Source organism: Balaenoptera musculus, chromosome 6 (assembly GCF_009873245.2).
Source record: "Balaenoptera musculus isolate JJ_BM4_2016_0621 chromosome 6, mBalMus1.pri.v3, whole genome shotgun sequence".
Taxonomy (NCBI): Eukaryota; Metazoa; Chordata; class Mammalia; order Artiodactyla; family Balaenopteridae; genus Balaenoptera; species Balaenoptera musculus.
The window spans coordinates 98,459,653-98,472,639 of NC_045790.1; the positions used below are offsets into that span (position 1 = coordinate 98,459,653).

Below are 12,987 nucleotides of genomic sequence, written 5' to 3' on the forward strand. Positions count from 1 at the left end.
CAGGGGAACAGCAGGCACTGTTTAATGATATCTGTCCTGGGCAAGAGATGGGGGAACGGCAGCACTGATCCCATGTGTTTGCCTCAACCGGTCCGCTGGGCTCAAGGGCCCTTGTACTTCCTTTAGCTATCACTAAGGAAGGCACTGTCCTCGAAGCTCATGCACGTAGACACATGGACAGACGAGAAACCGCAGTGCAGTGTGTTGCACAAAGGCTGTGACAGAGAGTTCTCGGAAAGTCCAGCCACAGGGTGGGAAGAGGACAGACTTTGAGTCAGACCACTTGACTTTGACCTCTCAGCCATAGGGGAGTGACCAATGCCTTCCAGACCTCAGAGTCCTTATCTCTACAAGAGGGACAAAACCGCCTATTCCTCAGGGTTATTATGAGGGCCAGAGGAGATAATACACGGGCAGTGCCAGTACTGGGAGGCTGTCCCGAAGAGTTGGTGCCCTTTCCCTCCCCCACAGGAGCTCTGAGGAGGGGGCAGTACGTTCTTGAAGGAACTGCCAAGCCAGCTTTACAGAGGTGGCTTTATTTCACCTGGACCCCTCTGTGTCCCGGTCTCCTGAGGCAGGCTTTCCCTCCTGCAGTCTTCATATCAAGGAACCCTGCCCACCTCTTCAACCTTGCAATTCTTGGGGAAATAACTTGGCATTGAACCTGTAAACCTGAGGTTAAAATGTGGCCTAAGTAGAAATATTCGGAAACACTGCCTGGGGACTGTGTGTGTGTGTGTGTGTGTGTGTGTGTGTGTGTGTGTGTATGCGTGTGTGTGTATGCGTGTGTGTATGTGTGTGTATGTGTGTGTTTGTGTGTGTATGTGTGTGTGTGTATGCGTGTGTGTGCGTGTGTGTGTGTATGCGTGTGTGTATGCATGTGTGTGTATGTGTGTGTATGCGTGTGTGTGTATGCGTGTGTGTGTGTGTTTGTGTGTGTATGCGTGTGTGTGTGTTTGTGTGTGTATGCGTATGTGTGTATGCGTGTGTTTGTGTGTGTATGCGTGTGTGTGTATGCGTGTGTGTGCGTGTGTGTATGCGTGTGTGTATGCGTGTGTGTGTATGTGTGTGTGTGTATGCGTGTGTGTGTGTTTGTGTGTGTATGCGTGTGTGTGTATGCGTGTGTGTATGTGTGTGTATGTGTGTGTTTGTGTGTGTATGTGTGTGTGTATGCGTGTGTGTGCGTGTGTGTGTGTGTATGCGTGTGTGTATGCATGTGTGTGTATGTGTGTGTATGCGTGTGTGTGTATGCGTGTGTGTGGGTGCGTGTGTGTGGGTGCGTGTGTGTGTGTATGCGTGTGTGTGTATGCGTGTGTGTGTGCGTGTGTGTGTCTACATGTGTGTGTGTCTGCGTGTGTGTGTCTGCGTGTGTGTGCGTGTGCGTTCTCGTGCACGCACTCCTACGCTAATGTGTATTGTTATTGTCAGCATGCACCCCACCCTCCCCACTCCCTTTTCCTCTCTTTTTCTGTGAGGCCCATTCCCAGGTCCCTTTGAATTGAAAGAGGAAATTGGAGAGGATGGGCTAGAGGTTTGACGAGCACTTCCTCCCTCCTGTGATTGACAAAAGGGCATGTAAATCTGTAAAAGTGAAATTCAATAGAAACCTCAAGGCATCTCCCCTGTGTGGGAAAATACCAGAACTCCCACTCCCCCTCTTCTCTCTCCATCCCCCGCCTTTGTGTACATCGTGTGTGGGTGGAAGATAAACTGGATTTAAAAAACCCTTTGAAAGCAAGACATCGTTAACTCCTCTAATTGAAAGCAGTCTTCTGCAAGGGGGGAGGTTTGGAGGCGGGTGCTGGATGTAGTGGCTGGAGGTGCCTGGGGTGGACGAAAGGGCCCAAGTCCTGGGGCCACAGAGGCCTCTGCTGCTGTCAGCCGAGGCCCGTCCCAGGGGACCCTACAGCGTTCTTTAAAGCCAGTCTCTCTGTTCCCCACTGAGCTCTGTCCCCCACCTGTCTATCAGATGTGATGGCAAGAATCAGGTCTCGGAGGAGCTTCCCAGCTCAAACATCCAATGATGTCAAAACTTTGGGAGAAGAACTTCCAGCTCTTTTGCAGCATGCACAAAAAGAAAAGAAAAATAAAACAGGAAACACATTGCTGGAATGGCTGCAGTAAACGTTTAGGTTACTTCTCCAGTTGTCTTAGACAGAAAAGGCGGCTGTGATATTAGTTAGCTTCTGGCCTCAGAGTATCAGAGACATGAGATCCATGAGTCAGCTCAGGCCCACAGGAGGATCACACTTCACTGCAGAATCAAGACTCTCTTCAGCAGCCCTCGCTGGAAGAAGCTGGACGTCAAAAGCTGGCCGAATGTCAGAACAGAAAAGCCCTTTGGGGATCCATCTTACTCTGTCCTTCTACAAGTGGGGAGGATGAGTGTCAGAGGAAGCCAGCCATTGAGTCAGCTCTAGGAGGCAGGTCCCGGAGCCTGGCGATCTTGGGCTCTTTCAGCCAACAGCCCCTCCCCAGGGCAGAGCTGTAAGGCCCTGCTTTTGTCTGCTGAAGAGGCTTCCCGGAGAAGCAACAAAAAAAATTCCCAAGTCCGTCCTCCGGAACAGCCCTGAGCAATGTGTAGGCAGACCCTTTTCAAGTTGCATCTACAGGTAAGAGTGGAGTTTGCGCCTGGATTTGAATCCTGGTTCTACTAACTAGTTGTGTGACCTTAGGTGAACTACTGGGCTTCAATTTCCTTATCTATTAAATGGGTATAATTATTTATACTATATTTATATAATAGAAATATATTATATTTGTAATATATTTATAATATATATTTATAGTATAAATATAAGTATATTATATTTATAAGTATAAGCATATTATATTTATATTATAAATACAAGTATATTATATTTATATTTCCTTATCTATTAAATGGGTATAATATTTATATTTATATAATATAAATATATTATATTTGTAATATATTTATAATATATATTTATATTATACATATATTATAGTTATATTATAAATATAGGTATATTATATTTATATTATAAATATATTATATTTATATTTATATTTCCTTATCTATTAAATGGGTATAATAGCAGTACCTATCTCACAGAGTTGAAGGTTGCGTGATCTCGTGCATATGGAGTCCTGGAAGCAGTGGCCAGCATAGAACAGGCAGTCCGTACGGTGTACACTGCTATTGTTATTGTTGTTAGAGGTACTGGGTACCTCTTGTGTCCTGTGTGCTGGGCAATCTGCTAGGATTTATTTGAGGATGAATAAAACGTGGTTCTCACCTTGGAAGCCTTCAGGGTTTAAAGGGCTAAGACTGCGCTCTAAACAACTATAATCCAACTTGACAAGTGCTGTAACTGAGGCATATATAAAGAACTATATGGACACATCAGAGGGAGCGATTAATTCTGCCTGGGGGGCGAGCCACGGCTTTCCGAGGAGGGCTGATATTTGAGACTGGCTTTGAAGTGTGTGTAGTATTTCACGGAATGGGCCGTCCACTGCAGTGGGGTGGAAATCTGGGCACAACCTCACAGTCGTGGAGTCCACGGTGTGTTGGGGGGAAGGGTCGTCCAGCGGGAAGCGAGCACCCCGGTGTACTTGCATGGGTGCCTGCCCGCAGCGTGAGGCCGGAGCGCAGCTGGCTGTGAACGTGGGGGTGTGGCTGGAACCAGCTCCCGAAGGCCTTTGTAAGCCGCGTCTAGGAAATTCTCCATCCTGTGGTCCACGGACAGCCGTGGAGGGTGGGATAAGTAGCAAGGCGATGTGATGAGTTTTTCACTCTGGAAAGTTAATTATGGGGACCTTTGGAGCAGGGAGAGTGCAGTGTGTGGAGTGACTAGAGACGAAGAGAGTGGTCATCGGTACCCTCTTCTCCATCAGCGGAAGCGGAGGTTTTAACCAAGACGACAACAGTTGTGGTGCCACGTGATTGAGTACACAGAACGTGGAATCGGAGGGATCAGAGTCCAGCATCGGTTCTCATACACAACTGGATATATGACCTTGAGTTAGTTAAAGCTTCTTTGCCTCATTTCCTCATCGGAAAAATGGGATAATTCCAACCTCACAGAGTAATTGAGAGGATTAAATGATACTGTGACCGTGAGACCTTGGTGGATAGTATTACTGTGGGTGTCCTTAAGCGCCGGGGACAACCACTGCACCTCACAGATGGGGAGACAGGGTGGGAGAGATGTCCAGCTAATAAGTGACAGCCAGAACCAGCCCAGGTCCCCTGTGTCTCTTGTTTGGTATTTGAAGTAAGCACAGATATCTCTGAAGATGACAGAGAGTCTAGGGGAGTGCGCTAAAGATGAGACCTTCCCCCTCAAGGTCAAGGGGAAAACGGGGTTGCTCGCCCCTTGGTTCCTGCAGGCCCTAAGATGGGGATGAAAGGCAGTGACCTTCTCAGCTTCCATCCAAGACGCAGGGCTGGGCTTCCTGCAGAAGAGAGCGACATGGGCACCAGAATTGCTGCCATGAATTCTTGGGGGAGGGGTAGAAATCTCACTGGAGATGGTTCTACACAACAAAGGTAGGATTTAGAGGGTGCAGAACATAGGTGAGGGCAGGGCATCAGTTCTGGGAACCAGAAAAATTTGTATTTTCATATTAATTTTGCCACTTACTTGCTGTCTTATAGTGTGCAAGACACCTGCCCTCCCTTGACCACTGAAAAGGGAACGGTCTCAGCAGATAACCTATTTAAGTCCTTCTAACTCTAAAACTCTAAAATAAGGTAGCATGTAAGTGTTGGCTGCTTAGGGAAAAGAGTAGGGGAAAGTGCAGCCAGACATCTTCCCCTGGCTGTTGGGAAGAATCTGTCCAAAGGTAAACTGGGCTGTTTATAAATGGAAGTGAGTTCTCTGTCCATGAAGTATTCAGGAGGATGCTGGGTAATTCCTCCTCCAACCCTGAAAAGACCTAAGTGAGGGTGCTTGCAGCCCAACCACATCTGCCCTTTGCCTAGCAACATTATATGAATTTCTCTTTTTGCCCCTTCACTGGATCGTTTATTTATTAATGTATTCAATAATTCAGTAAATATCAATATCTTAGTCATTCAAAACAATATTTGTTTTATTTCATTTTATTGTGATGAGAACACTTTAAAAGAAATCTACCCTCTTAAGTTTTTATGTGTACAATACAATATTACTGACTATAGATACAATGTTGTACAGCAGATCTTTAAAATTTAATCATCTTGCTTAACTGAAACTTTTTGTTGATTTATACATTGATTAGCAACTCCTTTTTTTCCTCTCCCCGCAGCCCCTGGCAGCTACCATTCCACTGTTTGATTCAATGGGTTTGACTATTTTAGATACCTCATAGAAGTGGAATCACGCAGTATTTGTCCTTTTGTGACTGCCTTGTTGCACTTAGCAGAATAACCTCAGGATTCATCTGTGTAGTCATATATGGCAGGATTTCCTTCTTTTTAAAGGACAAACAAATTGCATTGCATGCATATACCAAATTTAGTTTATCCATTTATCTGTTGATGACATTTAGGTTGTTCCCACATCTTGGCTATTGTGAATAATGCTGCAATGAAGATGGGAGTAGGCAGTGCAGAAAGATCAGTTTCAGCTAGAAGAGACCCCCTCCGTATCTTTCTAGAAGAATCTGAAGCCTAGAGGCTGCCAATATGTTTCTAGAGCCTCCGTGATGTATTCCACAAACCAGTGAGTGATGTAAAGGGAAAGAGGAGATCTTGTTCATAGCAGCATGACAGAGAGGCCAAAAAGGTTACTCTTATCACCCCCCTGACGTCTCTGGGGCTGGGGGCGGCAAGGTAGAGCCCTTGGCATCATGTGAAGGATTTGTGTGTCAGAGAATGGGAGGTAGAGCAGAACGGCTCTGCCTGGGATTTGAGAGAGGTGCAGATTGGGAAGGGAGAGGGAGTGGGAGAGCTTGGAAAGGTCACTGAAGAAACTGGGCGAAGGTGATGGTGAGTGAGGAGGAACTTGGGGTGATGGTATGAGAGCTTGAGTCCACATGGGGTGTGCAATGTAACTCTCCTGCTCATTCCCCCACAAAATGTTCAGTAAAGTCTACACTGCTCAGTAATATTTTATGGAATTGGATTTGCTTTTTTAGAAGGTGCAGAAAAGTGGGTGGATGAAAGCAGGGCATCCCCACAGAAACAGGTACCTTGGGATCACACTTAGGTGTGTGACCATCCTTTTGGCCAAAGGCAAGGCTCTTTTCCTCTCAGAGAGAGCCTGGTGTGCCATACGTCTTCCATAAATGGCTGCTGAATGAGCAAATTCATGCAAGGTCTATAAAAGCTGGGGGCTTGTGTGTGTTTGCAGCCTTCCCGCACCTCCCCAGGAACACAGATGGTTTTAAGATCAGCTGGGGCTTTGGGCAAAGGTTCAGCTGGATTTGTTTGTTCCTCTCTGATCTACTTTGACTGTCCCTGGTCAGGATCGCAGCCAGCCTGAAACAAACACAAAACTAAGTAGGAAACCAGGAGAATAAAATAACAGCAGCACGTTCCTCTGAAGTCCTGTCTAGTGCTGATAGAGCTGACAAGATAAGAGGAAACTGTGTTTAAGTAGCGAGAGGGCTTTGTTCAAGTCCGAGACTTCTCTGCCTGTGAATGCTGTAGATGCAGAGATAAACCCCCTGCTCTAGCCCTCCAGAGATGTGCTCCACCACTCTCTGCTGGGGGACAGGCAGCTAAGAACACAAGGGGAAAGAATTTCAAGATGATACATGTCAAATTGCTGGCCTGGATTTCAAATGCCATAGATAGTTTATGCAAAGTCTCTCGCACTGTTGTAAAAATGTAACACAATCCCCTGGCAGATCTGCATGAGCTCAGTCTCAGTTGTTTTCGAGAAAAAATAAATAAACTTGAAACACGTCTTCCAGCCCGTTAAAGTGGCTTGTTTTACCCATAGTCTCCTCGGTATTAGGCTTCTAGAGATTTGAGTAACCGAAGCCGACACCTCATTCCTGGCCAGTGAGATGGCTGATTCTTGGCACTTTCACTCTCCTTAGGACGTTACCTGTGACGTTCAGGAAACTAATACTGTATTCCCAGGACCCACTGACACCTTGGGGAGGGGGGAGGGAAACTTTGGCAATGAACAAGTTTCAGTACTTTTCAATGTTTTGAAAGCAGTGAAGCTCTTATGAAACATTACAAGGCAGCTTGATATATAAAAGAGTTGAGTGAAGATGCGCTGGTTGAAACAACGGAGCAGAAGCTAAGTACATCTTCTCACATCCTGACCCTCAGACTGACGTCTCCAAGCAGCCCTAGGAATCCATAGGCAACACCTTGAAAACCTATGACCCAATCCAACATTCAGATGTGAAAGGTAAACCGAGGTCCACAGAGCGGGGATAACTAGTCCACAATCACACATCAAATTGTGAGGGAGTTTGAACCAGAACCAAGTCTCTAATCCAGCTCACCATGGCAGAACTCCCCAGGTGACAAAAAACTTTTCTTCTTCTGTCTGAGGTTTCAAGAGTAAACTGAAGATGTTAACTTTAAGGGAAATTGGGTAAAGCATATATGGAATTCTTGGTATTATCTTTGCGAGTTTCCTGTAAATATAAAATTACTCCGAAACAAAAAGTTTATTTTTAAAAAAAGCATTGCATCTTGCAATTGTGGATTACAGGGCAGCCATGTGTTTTAGCTTGACTTTGATTAGTGAATTTGATGTGTAACTCTTCCATGCTATTTTTAATTCTTCTACACTCATGTATATGAATCCCTGGGTATAGTCTTGCTTTGCATGATTTTTATAAATAGCGTCATAATACACTTACACCTTGTTCTTTTTTAGTCACTCAGTGTTATGCTTTTGCAATCTCCCCATGTTGAGATCTATGAACTCACAAATAGGGCTTCCATTTTGCTTGGCCAGGGTCCATACTGAACCAGGTGTTAAATATTCTTAGGACCATCGCTACATTTGAATCTCATTCAGTCCTCTTAATATTCTTTTGCTTACAGAATCCTATCATATGAATATATCATGTTTTATTCATCCCTTCTTCAACAGGTGAACATATAAACTCTCCCTAATCTTTTGCTACTATAGATATGGCTGGAATAGATAGTCTTGATCCTTGTATATGTATTTTTTTCCTTTTCTTTTTGTTTGTTCTACATGTGTATGTTTGTTTTACATGATTGAGATTAGATTATCTCACTTTTTTTCATAGCTTATAAGACCTTAGAGTTCTTTAGGTTGGCCTTACTTTTCAGATGCGTAGCCTGAGACCCGCAGGTGTGGAATGACAGGCCCAAATTCCCGGGGAAGATTGGAGAGAGGAGCCGCATTAGAGGTCGGAGGGAAAGCTCTAATTTGGGATGACCTTCTGCAAAAAGTCTGACCAATCTCAAGAACACCTCGGCTGTTCCTCTCCTTTTCCATCATAGCTCTTTTCTAGTCTACAATTTATAGTAATGTATGCATATGTGATTACTTGATGAATGTCTGTACACACTGTCACTCTAAGGTCCGTAGCATCTGACCCATCTGCCGTCTTGTCCCAGAGTACTCGGCAAATAGCAGTTACTCAATAAATGTTATTGGAATGAATGATTGAACCAATGGAATGAAATGACATTTGGATACACAAGATACTCCTCAGTTTGAACAATACTACTTGTCTATACATGCTTCATGTTTCTTTTAATACAATTTGATATATCTATCATTGAGAATGAATGTGTGTGTGTGTGTATATGCAAATCTATACAAATGGTAGAGCTGATTTTCTCTGGGGAAAGCAAATGCTCACAATGTCATAGTCTTTGTTCTGTCATTAATATAACTCTGAGCACAATTGACGGATTTGCTCTAAAGTGGTCTGCTTGGTATTCAAGAGTCTGTGAGATCCAAGCCCTCAGGCCTGCCTTTGATGCCACTTTCCCCAAGCTCTGTTATACCAGGCAGCTTGTCACTAATCATTCTGGGCTTCTGCTTTCCTCTGAGTCCTTGCTTGTATTCCCTGCATGTGCAATGCCCTTCCCTTCATAGCTACCCTATTCTTCCAGACCCGACTCAAATGTCAACTCTTCCAGGACTCGTCCCCACGAGAATGTCTCTGACATCTCTACCACCAAAACGTGTTATCTGTCCTTTCCTTAATAACATTGAAGATTTTCTCTTCTACATTAGAATGTGGGCTCCTGGAATAGACTCTTGTCAGTTCATCCCTATTTCTTCCTGCAGTGTCAAGAACGAAATAGGTGGATAGTAAAGTTTTGTCAAGTTGAATTTAACTCAACCTCTGAGACCCTCTAAAACATTTGTTTCCCTTTATCTTTTTCCAGGTGTGTCGAACCAAGGTGATAGATCTCAGTGAAGGCATTTCCCAGCATGCCTGGTACCCTTGCACCATCAGCTACCCGTACTCCCAGCTGGCTCAGACCACTTTCTGGCTCCGGGTAAGTCAAAGCTTTGAGAGCCTTAGATTCTCCAGCAGTGGCCCCCAGGAGGCACTGCCTCCTGTGACCCTTTCTCAAGATGGTTTTGTCTACCCACTGAGGGTGTTAATTGTAAGGACAGAGAAGAAAACACTTAGCAGCGGGATGCTTCCTGGAATGGAATCCCCTAATTGCTCATGGGATGCCTTCAGTCACTCTTATTTTGGCCAAGAGTTTAGATACCATTTATCTGCCTGGAAGACCATCATTGTTCAAGGCCTTTTAAATTGCCTTCTCCTTGAAGTTTTCGCTGACCCCCACAGAGAGAAGGGACTGTCCTCTCCCTTTTAGTCCTCCACGTGTGGTCATCTATTGGATGGCTCTTGTCAAGTGCCCTGTTATTCCATAGCTGTCTACGGGCCCATCTTCCTGACTACGGATTGTGATTGTTTCAAGTTTTGATTTGTGTGTTACTGACCTACATTGAACTCCACCGTCCACAGAAGTGCAAGGGCAAATATCTTATTTACCTTTGTCTCCTCGGCGCGTAGTACAGAGGTTAGTTAGCATGGAGAAGTGATGAATAATAATAAGTACCATTTTGCGTGGTTATAATGTATGCCAGACCCCTTACTATCAGTATTCTTACTGGAGCCTCCCAGCCATCCTGTGATGTAGCTATTTACGTATCCATCACTTGGAGGTGAGGGAACTTAGGCCCAGAGCAGCCCAGCCACCAGTGGACGTCACACAGCTTGGAAAGAGCAGAGCCAACGTTAGAACGGTCTCTGACCTCAGAGCCTGTGCTCTTCCCTCTGAGGTTTCACTGCCCACCTGTTCCCATCACGGGACCGCAGTAAGTAGTCCAGCTCCAGAAATGGAAGATTCTCCTCAAAAGCCCCGCCCCGTGGCCGCCTCCACACCGCGTGCCTGGCTGCCTGAGTGAGCCTCCTGTGTCGTCTGCGTTTCAGGCGTACTTTTCTCAGCCGATGGTTGCTGCAGCTGTCATCGTCCACCTGGTGACCGACGGGACCTATTACGGGGATCAGAAGCAGGAAACCATCAGCGTCCAGCTGCTTGATACCAAAGACCAGAGCCACGATCTAGGTGAGCGTTGCCCTCAGGTGCGGCGTGCTCTGGGTACCTGCTTCTGCGTATGCCTGCGGGTGGTTGTAAGGCTCGGCTGAGGATGAGTTCTTCCCTCCCCTTTCCTCTTTCTTGCTTCTCTACTTGCCATTCTGGCTGCCTTCAAATCAGGATGTGTTTGTGTATCCAGAGAAGCCCGAATCTGACAGGTATGGGCATAAGGGGTTTCATGTCAAAGTCCTCCTTTCGGTAGCTCCCTTCTACCCGACGCCTTTACCCTCAGGCATCCCGTGAGATCCTCAGAAGACCCTGGGAAGGAGACTGAGTAAAGGTTCTTTCCCATTATGTGTGTCATCACCCGAGACCCAAAGAGAGGCATCGAGAGGCCCGGGTCACGTGGAAGGAGCCAGCAAGAGAGCAGGCGAGCCAGGTTTTCAGAATCATGGCCCGCCGCTCTTTACCCTATAGCCGTGGTGTCCGTGATAGCAAACGAGCCATTGCTTGAGGCGTTGTGACCCGTGCAGAGCACAGCACCCAGCGCTCAGGAAGTCCCATCACCCCCTCCCACACTTCCCAGACACCCTGCCCCGTCTACCTCTGGGCAGCCAGGCCAGGAGTTTGGAATTCCAAGCCAGTGCTGAAGTCCAGGCTTCAAAGCTGTGCTCGCACCATTCCACAGGGAGCTCATTTCAAAGACCCGTAGGAAGCAAGCGTGCAAGGGGTCACCTCAGGGTCAAGCAGAAGCCAAGGCAGGAGGAGGGGTTTTGTTTTGTTTTTATGTTTACTTATTTGGTTAGTTTTCAAGGCAAGGGGGAACACGTTAATAAGGAAGAAGAAGAAAACCCTTCTGGATTTATCTGGATTCCTGGGAAATGTCCCTAAGTGAGAAGCACATATTTTCATAGCTGTCCTGGCATCGCAAAGGGCTCTGCGGAGAGATTTTCAGAGGAGTAGGGAAGAGTCAGGTTCCAGCGAAGTTCCTTAGATCCTGCTGGTTGATGCCTGGGGTGTCCACATGTCCCTCCCCACTGGGTCTCCTGTCCTGTGTCCTCAGCATCCTGGCACCCCTTGCAGAGGCTCTGCAGCTCTAAGACAGTAGACCACAGAAGGGGACCTGCCGGACTGGGAACCTCATGTCCCCAAAGAGCAGGCCTCCCAGGACATGGTTAGGATCGTCCCATTTTTCAGATGCAGGCACTGAGTGTTAGGGGTTTGGTGCATTCACGTAGTAAAGAAGCGGCTAAGCCAAAAATTGAACTGATGTCCATCAAACACCAAAGCCAGCTTCGGTTTTACTGAACTCCAACCCACTCCATCATTCCCTTCCCTCCCCTTCTGATGTACCTTTTCTCCCTGTCCCTCTCCCTCCCCCCTTCCTTTTCGAAGCCTGGGGACTTCTAGAAAGAACTGAGAGCTTCTGAGTGAAGCAAGTTTGTATTTTCCTTGGACTTTGTATGGCTTGCTTTTCTGTATCCCTCTGGAAAGCCACCTCCTAATCATGATTCTCTGTCTCCTCTTTGCAGAATGGGTACAGAGGTCCTTACCTCACAAGAGCTGCTCCCAGGTTCCTAGATTAAAAATGAGAGTAGGCTTTTTACCCCGGGAATGACTTATTCCTGTGAATTATTTCCATCATTTTTATGACAGACCGGGAAGGCAGCCTGAAAACTAGCAACTCAGACCAGCAAGCCCTCACGCAATGTGGGAGGGAAGCGAGGGCCAGTGGTGCTTGGCCAAGGGGTGGCCATTTGGGGGAGGGGGAGGGGCTGTGAGCCCTAGGTGAAGGGAAAGCTTAGGGGGCAGTGAGGCAAGGGGATTGGAAAGATTTGGAACCAAGAGAAAAAGGCAGACAAAGAAACTTTCAATCAAACTCAAAATCCCCACTGGCCACCCAATGGTGCTTTTGTGCAGTGACATGAAAGGGTCTGGGGGCTTCGGGTAGGGCCCGTTGGGGAGGGCGTGACTGGCCGTGAGTAATGAGCCTGGCCCCTCGGCCCTCTGTCTCCCCTGACAGGCCTCCATGTTCTGAGCTGCAGGAACAATCCCCTGATTATCCCCGTGGTCCACGACCTCAGCCAGCCCTTCTACCACAGCCAGGCGGTACGTGTGCGCTTCAGTTCACCCTTGGTCGCCATCTCGGGGGTGGCCCTCCGTTCCTTCGACAACTTTGACCCCGTCACCCTGAGCAGCTGCCAGAGAGGGGAGACCTACAGCTCTGCCGAGCAGAGGTAAGGCACCCTGGGTCGGCTCGCCCTGGGCCGTTTTGTAGCCGAGTGGAGAAGAAGGGATTCTGGAACCGGGCAGCCATATGTGTTGCAGTAAAAAGTCTGTGTGTCTCTCCCTTCCCTGTCTTCTGGCCTCTGGTCAACTCTGCCTTTGGGCTCGGGAGGCCCACACGTCTCTGAATTCCAGGGGTGAGGGAGGGCAGCAGGAACATGTTGTGGAAAGAAGACCTCCTTCTCCTGGCTTGCAGTCCCAGAGCTGACGGTGGCCTGTGGGATGACCCTGGA

General features: G+C 47.0%; 1 protein-coding gene across 1 annotated transcript in view; it reads left to right on the forward strand.

Moving 5' to 3' along the window:
• The window catches only part of PAPPA (pappalysin 1), a 256,529-nt gene that overhangs the window by 163,202 nt on the left and 80,340 nt on the right, over positions 1–12,987 (forward strand). The window contains exons 11-13 of the mRNA XM_036854577.1: positions 9,299–9,412; positions 10,363–10,498; positions 12,492–12,705. Of these exons, the coding sequence (XP_036710472.1) occupies positions 9,299–9,412; positions 10,363–10,498; positions 12,492–12,705 (464 nt within the window). The remainder of the gene's footprint in view (positions 1–9,298; positions 9,413–10,362; positions 10,499–12,491; positions 12,706–12,987) is intronic.